This window comes from Berghia stephanieae, chromosome 2 (assembly GCF_034508935.2).
Source record: "Berghia stephanieae isolate SIO BIC M18660-M18661 chromosome 2, UCSD_Bste_1.3, whole genome shotgun sequence".
NCBI classification, from domain to species: domain Eukaryota; kingdom Metazoa; phylum Mollusca; class Gastropoda; order Nudibranchia; family Aeolidiidae; genus Berghia; species Berghia stephanieae.
The window spans coordinates 73,279,301-73,300,891 of record NC_088361.1 but is presented as its reverse complement, the minus strand read 5'-3'; the positions used below and the strand labels follow the sequence as shown (position 1 = coordinate 73,300,891).

The 21,591-nt window shown below is 36.7% G+C and overlaps 1 protein-coding gene across 1 annotated transcript in view; it reads right to left on the bottom strand.

The window, feature by feature from the left end:
• Positions 1-21,591, bottom strand: part of LOC144965500 (transmembrane 6 superfamily member 1-like) — a 77,691-nt gene that overhangs the window by 27,918 nt on the left and 28,182 nt on the right. Inside the window, exons 6-7 of the mRNA XM_078900899.1 lie at positions 14,571-14,678; positions 2,571-2,663 (exon numbers count right to left, since the gene is read on the bottom strand). Coding sequence (XP_078757025.1) covers positions 2,571-2,663; positions 14,571-14,678 — 201 coding nt within the window. The remainder of the gene's footprint in view (positions 1-2,570; positions 2,664-14,570; positions 14,679-21,591) is intronic.

Genomic DNA, 21,591 nt, shown 5'->3' with positions numbered 1-21,591 from the left:
TTCTGTACTCATTATGTTTTAGTATATTATTATCATCACCTTCATTATCATTATTATTATTAGTATTATTATTATTATTATTATAATTATTCAACAAAAAGATCTGTGAATACAAAACTCAAAACAGAAAGGAGAAAGACAGAAATTAAATTACAAACAAAACAAAATATTACACCGTATAAGACAAAGAATAATCGAAATTAGGATTGAAGAGTTGAACAAAAAAAGTTGATAATATTAATAACTGCAACAATGACCAAACAATGTACAAAGCAGTATCGGGTTACAAACATATGAAAAAAGGCAAACTCTACTTTAGGCTTTCTCAGAAGAAATTTATATGACAGCAAGAGGGAAATAAAATCAAAGTGCTACAAAGCCTTTGTTACACCTACACTAGAATATAACATCATTGTCTGGGAACTTTACCACAAATCGGAAATCCAATACATCAAAAGAACACAAACTAGAGCAGTGAAATTTATAAATCAAAACAAAAAAAGATAAAATAAGACGAAACTGATTTAGATCTTGAACCGCTACAACAATGAAGAAAGAGAGACAAAGTGACAATACTTTGCAAAGACCTAAATGGCCCAGAGTAAATTACCGCTCGTGATATTCAACAAAATAAGAGGGAGCCATCTTAAAAGGAAGAAGAAGAAGAAGAAGAGAGTGAATAGCAAATGTCCTTTTATCCTGGCAAGTGCTCGGTTGTACCCATGTCCAGACGCCAATTTTTTCAACAACCCAACTACAATCTCCATGAACAAAAACTTGAAGCAGTCACCCACACCAAATACCTTGGAGTGACCCTCAGAGACATGGGTGGAACCATCACATACACAGACCTGCCACTTCACGAAAAAGGAAATCAGTATGACATTGTAAAAAAATCAGTATCTGGGGAAAAAAATCAGTATGAGACGTAAAATTATCCAATTATCCCCCCCCTTATTTTTCCCCAACACCCAAAATGGCACGCACAAACGCCAATCTGGCAATCAGACTACTAACTTATTTAAAGATGGTGGCACTTGGTAACGAGTCAGAAGCCAGGGACCGCGGTGGTTTACCAGTACAGCTCGCTGTCGCTTCACAAAGGAAATGAAAACTAAATAACGCGCCGTGTGTGTTTTCTATCTGTGTGAGGGCATCACAAAGAGGCTCGCTACGTCATGTGATCTATCGAGGTATCGCGGGACGGGTCAAAGTTCACGAGACTTGAAAATTTTAACGTGCAACGTAAAGTACAAAGTAAACGTAAAAGAGAGGAGTGGAGGGCTGCGGGCCCTTGGTCACTTGGTGAAATCGGTACGATCGGCAAGTAAATCGGGAAATCGGTAAATACGAAAAAAAGGTCTTGCAAATCGGTATGATACCGATTAATCGGTATGAACGGCAGGTCTGCATACAGAGCATCGCAGAACTAATAAGACACTTGGATTCCTTAAAAGGCAAAGGCCTAAATGACCAAGAGTAAATTACCCCTCGGTGATATTTAACAAAATAAGAGGAAGCCATCCAAGTTTATGGTTCCCCACTTAATACTGGTGCCAACTTGTACTCGTTCATACCATCGACATTGAGACAGTAGAATAGTCTCACATCTCCAAAAAAAGACAAATACTGTGGTCTGTGGAATCTTTAAAAATTGAAGTTAGAGCCAATAAGACTTTGGATTCCTTAAAAGGAATATAAAAAGTGACAAAGCAACAAAATAAGCTGCATACAAAGCACTTGTACGACCAGTCCTTGAGTACACAGGATCAGTTTGGGACCAGTACACAGCCGATAGCAATTAACACTCTCGAGAAAGTACAAACATGTGCCATCCGCTTGATAAATATGACACTGACACCATAAGCACAATGAGATCACTTGAATAACCTACATTGGTCCATCGCCGAAAATAATGTAGGCTGTCTTCCCTTTACAAATACCATCATGCACAACTTAAAATTTCAACAAACACAAATCCACAACTGTCAACACACAGACATAGTACCCACGCCACCCACTCCTTGACATACACAATCAACAGATCAAACGAATAGGCAACAAGAGCTTTTTTCCCTGAACCACAAAGGAATGGAACAACTGCCAGAAGAAATAGTAACAGTACCAAGTTATGAATAATTCCTGACTGCTCTGAGCGCATATAACATGGCGCAGAGCTTGTCACAAGCATAATGACATTGACTGCTGGAACAAAGAAGAAGAAGAAGAAGAAGAAGAAGAAGAAGAAGAAGAAGAAGAAGAAGAAGAAGAAGAAGAAGAAGAAGAAGAAGAAGAAGAAGAAGAAGAAGAAGAAGACGGAACATCTGATGAAATTAGCATCCACTGCAAAAGCCCATGAACTGTGAAAGAAATTGACACAAAGGATTAAAGACACAGCCGGGGCATCCAGATCAGATTATTAGGAAGCAAAAAGGTCCTTAGTCAAGTAAGTCATTTTCATAATTACAGTTACTATTATCATCATCATCACTGTTATTAAAAACATTACATCTTTTTTACTCTTTTTATCAAAGAAAAGAATTTGAATCTATGGAGATTTTAGTACACACCTCGGCTTTTGCAAATGGCAATGTGTCCTGTAAATATGGCTCGACCTTGTCAACATAACTCTTGGTCAACCCCTTGTTTGGCCCCATTGCAGTCTACGATAAAATAAATACACAAAAATATTACAAAATACTCCAATGAAGTTTTTATGAACATGATACATCAAGAAATCAAAAAGTTAAAAATCTTGACTTTGACATATTTTACCTGATAAAGCAGTTATATAAACTTTGATCAGGTTAAGATTTTTTAAAAAGATACAGTGCAACCCCTGGGTAACGACATCGCCCGGGATGGAAAAATTATGTGATTATCGGGGGGTGTCGCTATTACTATTTCAGGATTTTCAAGATGGCGGAAAAAGGGTGTGTGTTGAGACCTGTGATAATAATAATGCGATGTGCGGAATAATACGTGTGATAAGACACATCCCAACCACATCAGAATATGTAGTCTTCCTGTTGTCAAAAGGTTTACCAGATACCTTTCACTTTCTGATCGTAAGCAGAACTTGAATGCGGCTATGTGGTCTAGTGGTATGACACTCGTTTTGGATCTGAAGGTGCCCGTAACATGTAGAACGAGACATGACGCCTGTTAGGCGATATTACAAATTTTTTTTTAGGATAGGGATAGCAACGCTGTCAACGACCAGGTATTCATTTTAAAAATGAGTACCGTGAGAGAATGTGAGTAAAGAGTCTTTTCCCAAGGACTCAACTATGCGCCGAGCTATATTATTTCTTTGATATTTCATTTTTTACACACATGATTTCTGTTTCTATAGGATATATTTAGTTCAAATTACAATGAGAACAAAAGACTTCATATTTAAAATACTCATAGGTATACATAGACTAATGTTTTTGTTTGATTTTAAGGATTTTACGGCACTTGCAACACATTTAGGTTATATCAGCGCCAGTAAAAAGGAAGAAAATGGGATATAAAAAGTTCTAGAATTACAAATAAAGCACCCAAGAAAAAGTAAGACATAGGGGAACTGGGAACACTTAGGGATCAGATGTAGATTCCAAGAGCACACTATCAAAGTACTTAGTTTGAGACCACCTATAAGTCTCATCCAGACACAAGCACAAAATCCAACAAAGAGGAATACACTCAAATGCTTACATTATAAATTCAAAATAACAAATATAATAATACATAACAGAGAGATGATTTACAAGGAAAAAAAATATCATCTCCCAAAACAATAACTATGCAGGACTACGGCCAGGGCCAGGACAAAACCAAGTAATCTCATTCCAAGACAAAGACAGAAAGCATGTTGGAAAACAGATATAAGGGGATAGAAGACACAGTATGTACCTCCCTGCCCACTGTGGGAGGTCAGGAACCCCACCCAGACACATAGACTAAAGTGAATCAAGAAATAACACATTTACACAAAAACCACCCCCTCTAAATTCATACATAATACAGAGATAATACTAGTATTAACCCTACAAAAATCTTCACTGCGATTTTTCTGAGACTCATGCAATGTGGTTTTGATTAACAACCTGTCAGGTCAAATTCCTCACCAACCAGTAGAATCATCATCATCATCATGTAGTTCCATATCTGAAGCAGACGTCGGAGGTCATCTTCCGCCAAGCTGATCTATCTCTTGCCAATTCTATTAAAGCAGCGCCACCTTTCTCAGCTTCATCTGTCCAAGTTCTTATCCCTTTCAAATAAGTTATTCTTTGTCTTCCTCTTATTCTTTTTCCATTCATCTTTCCAGTCAAGGCGAGTACTTCCAAACCAGGGTGGCGGATAATGTGTCCTAAAAATTCCATTTGGCGTTTGATGGTTTTTGTTATCAGTGATCTTTTTCTGTTTGCCATTTCTAAAATTTCTTCATTTCTTTTCCTTTCCACCCATGACACCCTCATCATTCTTCTGTAAAACCACATTTCCGCTGCCTCCAGTCTTATAACCATGGTCTTGTTTATGGTCCAGCTCTCACAACCATATAGCAGCACAGACAGTACATAGCAATCCAGGACTTTGATTTTGTTTTCATGCTAATATTTCTGTTTTTCATAATTGTATGCAGCTGGTTGAATGCATTCTTCGCCATACCTATTCTTTTCTTTATTTCACAATCTGATTTTCCATTGGAAATGGATGTTACATTGAAGCCTAAATATTTGAAACATTCAACTTGTTGTATTGTTTGTCCTCTGCTTGTTATTACACAGGCTGGTGGGTTATTATTTTTAGATACCGTCATACATTCTGTTTTAGATATATTCAGTTCCAGTCCCATATTTTCACTACTCCTGACTACAACATCCAGTAATTCTTGTAGTTCATGTTCAGATTTTGTCAGTAGAACCGTATCATCTGCATACCTCAGATTTGTTACATTCTTTCCTCCAATACACACCCCCTTCTTATGTTCGATATCTCTTAATATCATTTCACTATAGAGGTTGAATAAATCTGGAGACAAAATACACCCCTGCCTAACTCCTCTTCTAATAGGTGTAAAACTGCTTAGCTCGTTGTCAACACGCATTGCTGCTTCTTGTTCCCAGTACAAATTCCGTAATATTCTTAAATCTTTACCATCAATGTCCAAGGATGATAGAATTTTGAATAGTTTTTCGTGTTGTACTTTATCAAAGGCTTTTGAATAGTCGATGAAACACATATACAGATCTTTATTTACTTCAATACATCTTTCCATCAGCATTGATAATGTGAATATTCCATTTCTGGTACCCTTGTCCTCAACAAAACCAAATTGCATCTCCCCAATTTCAGGTCGTAGTTTATTTCTTATTCTTAGTAAAATTATCTTCAAAAGAATTTTTGTGAAGTGGCTCATTAGGCTAATAGTTCTGTGTTGTTCACAATCAACTGCCCCTGGCTTTTTTGGTAATGCTATAAAAATGGATCGTTTCATATCAGTTGGCATTTTTCCTGTGTCATACACTTGATTTAGAAGGTTTAGAAAAGTGCCAGAAGACAATAGAGAATAAAAATTTTAGCGGCGGTGGTGGGGTTTGAACCTGCGACTTTATTGGTACGACAACTCCGCCTGGCAGGTGAGAGCGTGGCTCTACCGTGTGAGCTATCCACGAATACAAAAAATATTCGTATCAAACTCAGGTCATTTCTAGAGCTCTCTCTCACCCACTTCTGGAGACCGCGGGTTCGCTCGCCACACAACCATTGCGAAGTTATTTGACCAGCAGTTAAGCTTTATTAATAGCCAATATTCTCAACACAAACATATAACATAGAAACGATTGAGACATTGAGTATGCTCCGGTATATGGGGTGAATTTTTAATTCAGAAAAGTGAGTGGAGCAGGCACTTATGTTGGTAACAACAAGAGATGAAGTGAGTAGAAAAGTGCCAGAAGACCGTACCAATAAAGTCGCAGGTTCAAACCCCACCACCGCCGCGAACATTTATATTCTCTATTGTCTTCTGGCACTTTTCTACTCACTTCATCTCTTGTTGTTACCAACATAAGTGCCTGCTCCACTCACTTTTCTGTATTTAGAAGGTTTGTGATGAATTCAATCCCCCATTCACCCAGGCCAGTCAAGGCTTCAATTGTTATGGCCTCAGGTCCTGCAGCTTTTCCATTTGTCATGCTTTTCATGACATTCCTAACTTCATCTTTCATAATAGAAGGCTCTTCCAGTTCTTTTATCATAGGCATTTCTCCTCGATTATCATGAAAAAGTTTTTCAATATATTCTGACCATCTGTTTAGAATGTAGTCTTTGTTCATGATGGTGTTTCCACGCTTGTCTTTGATACATCCACTTTTAGCACCCTTTGATTTTCTGATGGAAGAATTTGCCATTTTTCTCTTTGCAGGACATTATATAGTGACATTGTTCAATTATCCAGTCTTCTTTAGCTTCGTTGCATTTTCTTTTTATCTGCCTGTTCAGAGTCTTGTATTTTTCTTCCTGATTTTTGGCCTTTCTTCTCTCATTCATTAGTTCTAATATCTCTGGAGTAATCCATTTCTTCTTCTTCAACTTAAGTGTGGTTGGAACATTTTCTTCTAATGGTGCAGCAACACTGTCTTTAAACTGCTCATATCTCTCTTCTATATCTGTTAGTTCTCCAAGCACTTCAAACTTGTTTCTTACTGATAGTTCAAATTTTTCTTGTATCTTCTGTTCTTCCCGGAGAATGTCTAGTTGGTATTTAGGTTTAGCCTTTGCTCTTTTGCAGATTTTCAATTTAACTCGTATGGGGCATAGCACAGGTATATGATCGCAGTTACAGTCAGCCCCCGGCATAGATTTGGCATACAAAACTGAGTTTCGGAAACGTTTGCTGATGAGTATGTAATCTATTTGGTTTCTCACTCCATCTCCAGGACTTTTCCATGTCCACTTCCTTCTATTGTGGTTTGTTGACCAAGTATTTGTGATTGTCAGATCATGTTGACGGCACCATTGAATAAAACGGTCACCTCTATCATTTTTGTCTCCCAGACCATGTGGGCCCACAATATCTTCTATTCTTTCTCGGCCCACCTTGGCATTAAAATCGCCCATGATGAGTTTTATGTCTGAAGACTTAAGCTGATGCATTGCTTTATCTATTTGTTCATAGAAATTTTCCACTTCTTCATCATCGTGACTGGTGGTTGGGGCGTATATTTGTAAAATATCAAAATCAAAAGGTTTTGCTTGTAGTTTGATTGCCATTACTCTGTCTGATATGGGCCAGAATCCTTTGACTGCTCGCGCCGTTTTATTATCTAGTATAATTCCAACTCCCCTTTGGTGTTCTCCTCCTCCTGAGTATATAATTTTACAGTCATCATAATTAAGTTCTCCTGCTCCTTTCCATCTAACTTCTGATAATCCTAAAACATTGGTATTCAATCTCTTCATTTCCATAACTACATTTGCTAATTTTCCTTTCTGATACAGACTTCTTACATTCCATGTTGCTGTTCGTAATGTTTGGTGGTGCACAGTAGCTGGATGACGGTCGAGAGTCACCTGTTCACCTGCATGACTATCTCTACCGGACGAGGCTGTAATTGAGTTGCTCGAAAAACATCCATTGACGTCGTTGACTAGATTCGCTTGGATGGACATCATGACGATCAGTTAGCAATGACTATGAAAAATGTTTTTTTCTCTTTTTGAGGAAAATTTTTGTCTAAAATCAAAGCCCTATCTCCACTGAGTAAAAATGTTTTTGAATTTTGAAAATCCATTCATAAATAAACAAGTTATGCAGTTTCAAAGGTGTCATTTATTTGGATGACCCGCAAAGAGGAAAAAAACGCGAAAATATGGGACGCTTTTTCGGCATTTTTTTTCGACCTTTGGTTGTATCTTGCGTAATAAATGGATTAAAAGATTGAAACTTGAAGAGCAAATTAGGATGGTGTTTTCTAAAATACGGGAAAAGTACTCGTCATATTCATATGAAATTTTACAACCAAAAAGAAGAAATGTTCATGTATTACCTTGTCAGCGACAAAACCTCCACGCCCGGTAGTTTTAGAGATATTTTACTCCAAAGAGTAAAAATCTATTTTTAACAGTCTTCTGGTAATCGCACGAGTTTTGTCGCTTGACATAATCTAAAATGACCTTTTTTCTAACTGTGTGCCAACTTTCAGTCATATTCATCGATAAACAGCGTCGTAATTAATATATTAAAATAGCATATACGAAACGGCTTCGTCCCATATTTTGACGCGAATTCGGGCACTTCGTGAGCGAAAAAGAGGCCCAAAGATTTGTGCGGGATAGTCATTGCTAGATCAGTAGAATAACAAGTCTATTCACAGTGTGACCACTGTTATCATTCTATAATCTGATAGTCATCAAGCAATCGTTACGGTGCTTCAAGCTGTTGGTAGCAACACTAATAATACAGATGCAGACAATGTTATATCCACAGTTCTGTCATACTCTGAAAAAGAAAAGCCATTTTAACAATTTTGGCTAGAAAACTCGTCCTTCAAATATTGATCAACTAAAAAGACCATCTTGTCAAAAACTCTCAAACCTGGGACTTCCTTGCGGTTTTAAGTTTCAGAGTTTTAGATAAGATGAAGTCTCAGGTTTTAGAGTTTTTGACAAGATGAGGGTCATATTTTTTTTCTCAGAGTACAGAATAGAGTTGAAGAGATGCAAACATTAAGAATCACCATGGAATTGAGATCCATTTACAGTAAAATTACTTTAAACCGAAAGAAGCTAAACCGAAAAATACCTTAAACCGCAAAGAATTTAATAAATTGTACTAGTTTCTTCATTATCTTTGTACTAATTCTTACGATGAACCGAAATACTTCTAAGCAGGACTTTCTTTAAACCGAAACAACTTGAGAGCACCTTCCCTTTTTCTCTCTCTATTTTTCTTCAAAAATTCGGGAAGGTGGCCACACATAATGATGCTCGGCAATATTAAACAAAGAGTGTAAGTGTAAGATGAGGGTGATGGGTGGGGTGGGGGTGGGGGGTAGGTAAACACTTCAATCACTGCACTTGGGTTTGGCCAACACCACAATCGCACAGACTGGAAAAGGAAGACAGCGGGTGACTGGCAGGTGAAAAATGAGGAAAGAGGGGAGTTGGGGTGTAAAATCACGCAAGCGAGATGTTCTCGCTCGTGTGTTGATGCTTTGGAACTGACAAATTTTCAACACGAGAATAAGGAGGGAGGGGGGTGGGGGGTGGTGGTAGACAACTTACCATTGACATGCCACTTCATTTCCACTTTGTTTAAATGTGTGTGTGTGAGGGGGGGGGGGGGGTTGAGGTTCTATGTAACTAGGCCTTTGAACCTAATGGCTTCTCAACAAAAGAAGGGTGTGTAGTAGACAGCTTAGCATTGACACGCCTTTTCATTTCCATTTCACTTCACCTCTGAGTAGCTGCGCGTCATTCTTTATCAATTATCGCACAAGAACTTTCGATCTTATTTTAGCTTAGCTTTTTACTAAAAGATGTCTAAAAGAAAGCACTGTGCTTACACGTTGGAGTTTAAAATCAAAATACTATGTGAAGTCGATGAAAAAAAAGTTGATCAAGACAGAGATATGTAAAATACACGGCATCCCGAACTCAACTCTTTCAATAATTTTGAATTGAAAACGAAAACCCCTAAAAATATTTTTTAAACACACCAAAAAAAAAAAAAAAAAAATTTAATGGTTACGAAGACGGCATTTATTCAACAACTCCATTTAACGGGAAACCTATGATACGATTAAATGAGCAAATTCCTTAAACTTAAACAGTTACTACCCTTGAAAAACATTGCAAAACAGGAACTTGCTTTAAACCAAAATGTCTTTAAACCGAAATGGTTTAGAAGGTCCCCAAAATTTCGGTTTAAAGTAATTCTACTGTATATCATTCTATGAATATTCATACAACCAATACAGTGTAGTACTAATAATAATAGTATAATGGAATGCTAGTACAGGGACTATAGTATTATAATATTTATCATGTGTGGCCAACTTTCATGACCATCCCAGTTTATATGGACATTTTTCACTCTCTGATTTTAGCCAGTTTTTGCCTTCATGTGAGGATATTTTTAATGTGGCAGAGTAGGGGGAATAGGGGATAGCGACATTTTGGTTGACGGTTCAATTAATTCTATTATCAGAGGTAGATGATGTTGGCGGTGGTGATGGCAACAACGTGAGTGTGAGTGGTGCTCGTGGTTTAAGATGGTAGTAGTACTGGTACTGCTGAAAATTATGCTGATGATGTCGACGGGGTTAATGGTTGTCATGACGACTGCAGCCGTATTCGTTTTAAAAAATCGACAGATAAAATTTAAAAAATTTTAGCCAGAAAACTCGTCCTTTAAATGTTGATCAATTAAAATGACCCTTTTCAATCCTGTCCAGGTTTGAGAGTTTTTGATATGATGATGGTCATTTTAATCGATCGATATAAGAACAAGTTTTCTGGCCAAAAGTTTTTTAATGTGTTTTTTAAAAAAAAAGTATGGCAGTGTGATCGTGTTGTTGACGATTGGTGTAGTGTATTGGTTGGAGCGGTGGTGCTGATGGTGACAACAGTAGTAGTAGTGATAGAGGCACGGGAATGAGGGGGTGGTGATGGTGACGATACTAGTTGTACTGGAGACACGGGGGATGGTGGTGTTGGTCACGATAAAGACAACTGTGATCATCACTTACTACCACTACTTTTACAACTACCACCACATCATCATCCCTACCACAACTACTAAAACCAAAACCACCACATCATCATCACAACCACTACCATTACACATCATCACAACCACAACCACCACACCATCATCCCTACCACTACTATCACCACCACCCAATATCATCATCACTACCACTACTACAAACACTGCCACATTATCACTATTACCACCCCTACTACAACCACTATCATTAAATTTTAGAGCTTTAATTAATTTGGAAAAAAAGGGACTTTTTTGGGATGATATCTAACGTAGTGCTTACATATATAGGTTCAAATAGATAAGGTTTTGTGTGCAGAAATTCTTGTGAGCCAAAGTTTAAGCTGGCGTCTCTGTATTCGATTTCATGTGTGTTTTGTATATCAAAATATGTTTATAAAATCATTGACGGTTTACAATATACAGTAGGCATTTTATTTAGATATCGTAGGTACCTCATCTTTTCTTTACACATAGGAGTGGGTGTAAAACAACCCCTTTGGATTCAAATAGGTGTAGTCTCGTATAATTCCTTTTTGAAACGTAGGGGTGTAAAACCACCCCACAGGATTCAATAGGAGTATTCTATTTTTTTTCTTTATTGTCATGGTGTGATTTTACAGCCCATCAGATAGGAATCAGGTATCTGACATTTTATAACTACAGTAGAATTACTTTAAACCGAAATTTTGGGGACCTTCTAAACCATTTCGGTTTAAAGACATTTTGGTTTAAAGCAAGTTCCCGTTTTGCAATGTTTTTCAATGGTAGTAACTTTTAATGGTATCATGGGTTTCCCGTTAAATGGAGTTGTTGAATAAATGCCGTCTTCATTACCATTATTATTTTTTTTTTTGTGTGTGTTTTAAAAATATTTTTGGGGGTTTTCGTTTTCAATTCAAAATTGTTGAAAGAGTTGGGTTCCGGATGCCGTGTTTTTTTACATATCTCTGTCTTGATCAACTTTTTTTTCATCGACTTCACATAGTATTTTGATTTTAAACTCAAACGTGTAAGCACAGTGCTTTCTTTTAGACATCTTTTAGTAAAATGCAAAGCTAAAATAAGATCGAAAGTTCTTGTGCGATAATTGATAATGAATGACGCGCAGCTACTCAGAGGTGGAGTGAAATGGAAATGAAAAGGAGTGTCAATGCTAACCTGTCCACTACACATCTCTCTTTTGTTGAAAAGCCATTAGGTTCAAAGGCCTAATTTCATAGAACCCCCCCCCCCCCCTTCACACACACACACTTAAACAAAGTGGAAATGAAATGGCATGTCAATTGTAAGTTGTCTACCCCCCCCCCCCCCCCCCCACCCCCTTCCTTATTCTCGTGTTTAAAATCCAGTCAGTTCCAAAGCATCAACACACGAGCGAGTACATCTCGCTTGCGTGATTCTACACCCCAACTCCTCCTCTTTCCTCATTTTTCGCCTGCCAGTCACCCGCTGTCTTCCTTTTCCAGTCTGTGCGATTGTGGTGTTGGCCGAGCCCAAGTGCAGTGTTTGCCTCCCCCCCCCCCCCCCCCCCCCCCACCTCACCCATCACCCTCATCTTATACGTACGCTCTGTTTAATATCGCCGGGCATTATTACGTGTGGCCACCTTCCCCAATTTTTGAAGAAAAATTGAGAGAGAATAAAGGAAGGTGGTCTCAAATTGTTTCGGTTTAAAGAAAGTCCTTCTTAGAAGTATTTCGGTTCATCGTAAGAATTAGTACAAAGATAATGAAGAAACTAGTACAATTTATTAAATTCTTTGCGGTTTAAGGTATTTTTCGGTTTAGCTTCTTTCGGTTTAAAGTAATTTTACTGTATATAACTCAAACTATATTATACTAGGTACGGCAAAACCTCTCATCGAGTCATGACTTTATTGGCAAAACGAGAATTTCAACTCAAATCGTCACTCTCTTTTTCTCATTTTCAGTCCGTTAAATAAAACGTGTTTGGTATCAAATTAAATCTTAAATCTTCATCTTTTAAAAAATGTTCATGCTTTTTTCATAGGAGTTGCCGTTATTCATGGCTTTGAGTTGAAGAAGAGGAGTAAACTCCGATTTTGGAACCGGCGCTCCATTACTCGAACACCGTAACTGATGGTAGTCTTTTCTCTCCGCTTGGTTGATCGCGTCAGCACTATTAATAGTAACGTCAATGGCTGCATCAGAAAGAACATTGAACAAGCTTTCATTCGATACCAGATTCGCATTTTTATGATTTTTTTCAAAGTTTGAAGTTTCAAGTTAAAAACTTTAAATTGATAAAAAAAATTAAGAAAATTTGGACGATTCTGGTATCAAAAGAAAGTTTAAAATCTCAGCTTTAAAATGATGTATACGACAGCAAGATTTATAGCTTTGCGTTCACCAGCCAACTGAAAACTAAACTACTACAACATTTGCCGTATTCACTTCACTCATACGCCGGCTCAGGCAAGGGGCACAATCGCTGATATTTCGTAACTTCGCGTTGAAATTGACAATTTTGGCTTTTCCAGATACTTTGGGGGTAAATTATTTCTATTTTACTTAGAGTTGAGCTCAGGAAAAAAATACACATATTGTTTATAAAAAGATGTGTATTGTTAGAAAGTTACAGAGGTCTGGCTTGAATATTTATGAAAATACGGCATTTTGAAAACGGACAAAAGGCTGCTTTCAAAGCAGCCCAAATTTGGGCGATTTTCTACCAATTTAGAAATAACATATCTTTTTAAAATTTTAACCAATTTTAATAATTTTTATACCAATGTAATCAGTCAGGAAAAAAAGTTCTACCTATGGAATGCAACTTAAAGACAACAATTATATAATCTAAATTGGGTTTTCCATACCTAATTATACTGATATAAATGATACTTTGTGGTCACAATTCTCATATAACAATTGGCGATTACATGATATTTAAAATTTCTAGCTCAAAAAATAAAAAAAGTTGTTGGTGAAAAACATAGGGTTGGGTTGTAAAACCACCCCATGGAGTGAAATAGGGTGAAAAGGAGTCATTATCATCAATTATTTTTCCTTTTGCAGTTTGTCCTCTGCACTGGATCCCTACATTCTGTTGCAGTGCAGAGGCTTAAGTACCTTTCGGGGTAAAACGAAGGAGGGATTTGCAACCAGTGCCCAGACTTCGACATATGTTACTCCTGGGTACACACCTCCACCTTCTGTTTTTATTTTTAAGGGTTTTACGGCGCTTGCAACACATTAAGGTCATATCAGCACCAGTAAAAAGGAAGAAAATGGGTTAGTTAAAAGTTCTAGAATTAGAATTAAAGCACCCAAGAAAAGGTAAGACAAAGGGGGATTGGTTCAAATAGGAAACAGATTCCAAGAGCACACTATCAAAGTACTTAGTTTGAGATTACCTAAAAGTACTAAAAGTCTCATTCAGACACAAGCACAGGTCCCCACTAAGAGAAATACACTCAAATGTTTACAAATCATATATATGTAAATAAAACATAATATAGGGCATAACAGAGAGATGATTTACAGGAAAAAACATCATCTTCCAAAACTATAACTAAACATTCAACTGTTTCCCTCCCAGTGCCAGGACAAAACCAAGTAATTTCATCCCAAGACAAAGACAGAGAGCATGCTGGAAAGAAGATAAAGGGGGAGAGAAGATGCAGTAAGTGCCTCCATGCCCACTATGGGAGGTCAGGAACCCCACATAGACCTCCACCTTTGTGTAAAGTCCAAGAAAATTGTATTTTGTAACTAGGATAGAGAAAGAAAATCTTATGAACTGCAATGTTTTACGAATAAATTAATCCACAATGCCGATAACTTACAGTAAACCTGAAAACAGCAAAGAAGGCAGCACACATATAGAATGCCATGAAAATCAAATCAACTGGTCTCCTCCAAATGCTCATAGATGATTTGGAATGACTAGAAACCTGGAATGTCAAAAGGAAAGTGGACTGATTATTTTGACTCATTACTATTTTTACTATTCTCATAAAAATTATCGCTGTTATTATATGAGGGTAACTCGATAAGTTTCCTGAACCAGGTATAAGGAATAATGGCATTACCATCAAATTTTCACAGCATCTCAAAGTATAGTGCAACCCCTGTATAATGACATCGCCCGGGACTGGAAATTATTTGTTATTCCGGGGTTTTCAAGATGGTGGAAAAAGGGTGCGTGACAAGACTCGTGAATACATAACAGTGCGATATTGCGCTATGCAGACCAGTGCCTGAGAGAAAACATGTCTCAACAACGTTAGAATGTGTACCAGTTACGCTTTCACTCTTTAATGCGTATTGTCATTGTTATGATCACAAAGGTCATTTAACAAAACTAAGAATAAGTCAAGAAAATCAAATGCCATATGATAATACCGCTCAAGAACACAGATGCACACATCTAGTTTGATTTTAATTAAAATCTATGTGGATACTGCTGATACCGAAATTTTTATTTAAGAGCACCAAAATTTACAATTACAAGCACTTAAAATTGGTAGATCCACATCTTGCGATATTAAAAACAAAAACAATACAAAAACAAACTAGGCATTAACCACAATAATACACTCCAGCACGGTTTCCTCGAACTCCTCTGAACATGCAAAAAAGTTTGAGGAAACCATGCCTTGCCAAACCAACATGATGCAGAAGGGGGAGGGGTGAGGTGGGGGGAGCTGTGGTTGACACCTGGGCTATTCCAGTCTTCCCTTCCAGTCAACCCTAAAACAAATCTCCACTTGACGATGAAAAAAGGGAACTTTATTATTTGTATACTTATTGCCAATATTGAGAGAGATAACTTTCTACAAAATGTTTTACTAGAAGTTGGTGTGTGTGTGTGTGTGTGGGACTGTGTGGAGGGGTTGCTGTATGTATCACAACATTCATTTACCGTCGTAGACAAGCATTAGCAAATGATTGCGCATGGTATTGAAATTAAAACGAATGGGGAAGTGATAAGAATGAGCAGAAACAGCGATGGAGTGTGTGTGTGTGTGTCTGCATATTTATCATACTATATACCTATACTATATACATACTACACATGCAGTGTAGATAGATATACACATACGTAACCGTCAATGTCACAGTAAATCATCAGTGGTCGAAAATACAGGTCGCATTTTAAAAAAATCCTTCAATTAGTCTACGCTGGCTGGGTGAAATTAGTTCGAGGAAACGTGTTCAGGGTAAAAATTAGTTCGAGGAAGGAATGGAATGATAACAATGAATAATAAGGAAAAAATTTGGGACATTCGAATTAGTTCGAGGAAACCGTGCTGGAGTGTACGAAATTTGGTCTGATGTTTAGGGAAACAACCGATTTTTCAAACGAAGATAATAAAGAGATTGTTATTGTTTTCCTTGGTATTCCAACATAACGTTAAACTGTTAAACATCTATAGTTGCCCCCCATTGTGCATGCCCGGCATTGCCTTTTATCTGAACGTTATTTTAGTGCTAGGTCAACTCGACCCCATTGGTAGAACAGGTAGCGGTCAAGGGGAATCTGTGATGCAGCTGATGGTAATTAATTGCTGCAATATTTCATGGTATTGCTCAGTTGCTAACATGAATATGAAAATTGTTCCCTCACCACAAGCAAAGCAAGGGTTTCTTTCATCATTTGTCATGGTTGATAATGTTTTCTCTTAAGGCTGCTCATAAGAATAAGAGAGTTGTCAATTTAGTGGTTTTTTAGATATCAATGAAATTAATTTGTTGTAATTTGCATATTAATAATCTAATTCCCAGCGGCAGAAAATGATTCAAAAAAGCATCATTGTAAAGTAAAAATGATGATCTTGACACATGCCAAGTTTTGTTGTCCGGGCAGTTAAATCTTGAAAGATATGAATTTTTTATTGTAAAATTCTTATTTGGCATGACTTCATGAGCTCCTCATTTTCTATCCCACAGTATTCACTAACTCACTCTCAAGATCATAGTTTTTATGAATGTTAGGCATTATTGTTTGAAGATGTATACTGCTTTTGTGTGGTTGTCTCAGGAAATGCCGACTTTATAGTGTCATATAGGTGTCACTGTTTCAGGTCATTGAAATCCATCTCAATTACAGTAGAATTACTTTACACCGAAATTTTGGGGACCTTCTAAACCACTTTGGTTTAAAGACATTTTGGTTTAAAGCAAGTTTCCGTTTTGCGATGTTTTTCAAAGGTGGTAGCTAGTTATGGATTTGCCCATTTAATCGTATCATGGGTTGTTTCCTCTTAAATAAAGTTGTTGAATAAATGGCGTCTTGGTGACCATTTGTTTATTTTTGTTACATTTTTTTTGGTTAATTGCTTCTTTGTTTTTGTTTGTTTTTTTTGGTGCGTTTACAAATATTTTGGGAGTTTTGTTTTTTCATTCAAAATTATTCAAAAGTTGAGTTCGGGATGTCGATTTTTTACATATCTCCGTCTTGCTCAACTTTTTTTCATCGACTTCGCATAGTATTTTGATTTTAAACTCCAACATATAATCACAGTGCTTTCTTTCAGACATCTTTTAGTAAAATGTAAAGCTATAATAAGATCGAAAGTTCTTGAGTGATAATTGACAATGAATGATGCGCAGAGACTCAGAAGTGAAGTGAAATGGAAATGAAAAGGAGTGTCAATGCTAAGCTGTCTACTACACCCCCCTCTTTTTTTTGAAAAGCCATGCTCAAAGGCCTAATTACATACAACACCCCCCCCCCCTCTTTTTTTTTTTCCACCCCCTCACACACACATTTTTGAAGAAAATTAGAGAGAGAAAAAGGGAAGGTGCTCTCAAGTTGTTTCGGTTTAAAGAAAGTCCTGCTTAGAAGTATTTCGGTTCATCGTAAGAATTATTACAAAGATAATGAAGAATTCATGAAATTCTTTGCGTCGTATTTTTCGGTTTAGCTTCTTTCGGTTTAAAGTAATTTTACTGTACTTGTATTTTTGAATGTTGAATAAGTAATATAATGTAAGTTCACATTCTCATTTTGTGCACAAGTGAATGTGTTAATTTATTATAGACTGAAGTGTCCAGGTATATATGGCAGTGATTTCCCAAAAATTAAATGATCTTGCTGTGGTATACCTGTGGAGATATGCTGATTTGATTGTTATTCAATTGCTTTATCTCTAAATTGGCGGACTGGGTTTCAATGGTATATCTGATGACTTTGTAAGACAGTGACTAAATGTGTATTCTTGGAGGGAAAGAGATGATTCTATATAACCTATATGGACAGTGTGTTCGTTTTGAATGTAGTTGGTCGATAAGGAGAAAGCAGTCTCTTCTTGGAATAAACTATATGCCTCATAATCTTGAATCCTCTTTTGTCCACATACTGTGTCCTTCTGTTTGAGTAAATCATTTAATTTAACCATACCAGTGCTTAGTATTAGTTGTAATTGATGATTATTACTGCAATATTTGTAGCATGTCCAGTAACCTTGTTGGGTGATTGATTTTTTCTTGTAAAGAGGTCATACTTTATAGGCAGATTGATAGTAAATTGAGATATTGAAATCATACACAATATTGGGTTTTAGTTTTTACTGGTCAATAAAATCTTATCCTCATGAGTTACTTTACCACATAATGACATAAATCATATCAGTTTACTGTTATGATCAACACAACTGTTTGAGAGGAACAGAAGTGGTAAAAAAATATATAGAACTAACAAAATCATGAATACATCAAGAAAATCAACTGCCAATATGATAATAATGCACAGGAACATAGATGCATATAATATGTACTTTTGATATTTATTAAAATTTTTGAGATATTGCCGCTGAATTTTGAAAAACAATTTTTTTTATTTAAGTGCAACATAATTTACAAGCACTTAAAATTAGATCCGCAATTTGTGATATTGAAAGAAAACTATTAACCACAAGAATGTGAAATTTTCACTGATGTTTAGAAAGACAACTGATTTTTAAAATCCAAATAATAAAGTGAAAGAGCCTGTTATTGTTTTCCCGCTATACAGACATATTATAAGACCATAAATATCCATAGTTGCCCCTATTGGAGACGGCACTGCCTGCTACCAGTTGACCTCCAATGACCTCACGCAGGTAGCTAGCAGGGATGGTTAATGGCCCCTTGGAAGTTCCAACTGAAATAGCGCTGATTCCATGCAGTGAATAATATATAGTAAAATAATCGGGACCAGAGGTCAATGTTGCTATTCAGGGATTGTCGTTATTCATGGGTGTCGTTATCCAGAGGTTGAACTGTACTCTCCCTGAGCTTGGATGCAAAGTTTCACCCTCTTAAACCAAGGACCGAAGCAGTTTTGCCACATTTCCAGTGGTTTGGTTGAAATTTCATCTTCAAAAGACCTTACGGCATCTTTAGGAGTCTCAAATTTAATCCCAGAGAGTTTTTCCTTGACAGATGAGAACAAAAAGAAGTCACAGGGATGTCAAGAGAATATAGAGGGTGGGTTAAGATTTGAACACTGTTTTAAGTCAGAACTGCACTGTTGCTATGGGCTGTGTGAGTGCTAGCGTTGTCATGGTCCATGGTGCCATAGCAACCCCCTTGTGCCTGTCTTTGGACGCCATTTTCTCCATTTCTCTAAAACTGTAAGTATGCTGTGGTTAACATACTTCATACCAGTCTGAGGTGACTGTGTGTCTGTCTTGGAGTGGTCTGTACTGTGGCGATGTAACCTTTTAAATTGAAAAAGCTAGCCATCATTTGCTTTCCAACGCTGTGAGATCGCTTGAATTTCAGAAGAGAATATATGTATCCATTCGTAATGATCATGACAAAACCATTATCCTGCTTTATCAAACTATGTAAAGGATACCTTCTTGTCCCAAGGCAATATATAACAATTTAAACAACCTGACCAGCAGCCATTCATCTAATTCCTCTATATTACCTGTCCATGTAATGTGTCATGGACTCTTACTAAAGCCCTTGAGAAGCAACTGGATGGCTGCTACACCCGTATGGTTGAGTCTTCTCTTTTGAATCTTCGAGGTCACTGGGGGGAGGTCACTGTAGAGCTCTTCATTTGTTATGTGCTCTATCCAGCTTACATTGAGGGCCTGTGAGTCGACAACTGCTATTTTTATCCTCCGAATCCCTGTCATAATTTTATGAATTACACTCATTGCCCAACACAACAACCAAGTAGGGTGGTAGGCGGGAACAAAGGTCCATCAAAGAACAACTCAACCATCGACCCACCCTTCACAATCCCCCATCATCACGACATCTCTCCACTCTTACAACTATCGTCAACCATCAGACTCCCCCCTCCCACTGTGTTTCAAGAACCGACCCAGCCACAACTGAAACAACTGCATTTTTGTGTGGGATGATATGTTAATTGAGGATATTAAAGATGCATCTGTTATGGGCTGTAATTACTATTAATCTATGTAAAGCACTTTGAGGCATAAAGAGAAATATTATTATTATCATTATATTAAAGATTGCAGACATATGTATTTTAATATTTTTCTTACAGGGTCCCCAGCAAGTTGGGAAACCGGGAAAAAGTCAGGAATTTTTCGGGGAGTCGGGAAAAAGTTGTGAAATTGCTGGTACAAATGTGCCAGTGTGTGATGGACAACTTGGGTTGATTTTTAAACCATTTATTCATTAAATGTCACTTATTATGACACCCTTTTTTTCACTAAAACTTTTCATTATGTTTTGAGGATTTGTATAAAATTATGCAAGTAAACGTGGAATATATTTTACATTTTCTCATATTTTATTCATACCTTCATAATGTTACAGAGATTGTGTTAAGTAAAAACAAAATTGAATCAACATTTTGATAAGAAGGCATTCAATCAGAAAATGAAATGCTTATAACGATAAACTTTATTAACTGGTTATTTTCCTTTACAAATGATTGAAATATGTATTTTCCTGATTTCTTCCCATTTTTTTTCAACTTTGAAAAAAACTGGGTCTGTAAACCAGCAGCGTCCCGTAATAATAATAACAATAATAATAATAATAATAATAATAATAATAATAATAATAATAATAATAATAATAATAATAATAATAAAAAAAAAAACCCAAAAAAACATTTACCCCTTTTTTATCCCAAACCCCATCTCAACTGATATACCAGGTTGGGAGCTTTGCTACATAATGGGCAAAACCAGGTGTCTCCCAGCGATAGGTGAAAATGACCTTGTTGAGTGGTTTTTTTTTTTTTTAGTGTGATCTTATCAATGGGTGGGTTTGTGTGAAAATTATTATCATGCTTTTACTTCAAAAAGATAAATCACTCTTGGTAATGTTTATACATATCAAAGGGGAATGAAGTCTGAAAAAAGAATTATTAATTAAATTAAACAGTGGGCAAACAAAAAGTAAAATTATTATATCATTTTCATTAAAATGAACAATACATCTGGTAACCAGTGTCTATTTTAGGGGTAAGCCTTTTTGTGTGTTTTATTGAATGACAGAACATACCTATCATCTCATAATTTTTGCATGATTTTTCTATTTGGCTGATTGTTTTGTTTTTGTTTTTAAGGGTTTTCGGCGCTTGCAACACATTTAGGTTATATCAGCGCCAGTAAAACAGGAAGAAAATGGGATAGTAAAAAGTTCTAGAAATACAATTAAAGCAGCCAAGAAAAAGTAAGACATAGGGGAACTGGGCACAAATATGGATCAGATGTAGATTGCAAGAGAATAAAACCAATGTACTTGGTTTGAGATCACCTATAAGTCTCATCCGGACACAAGCACAAAATCCAACAAAGAGAAATACACTCAAATGCTTACATTATACATTCAAAATAGCAAATATAATAATACATGACAGAGAGATGATTTACAAGGAAAAAA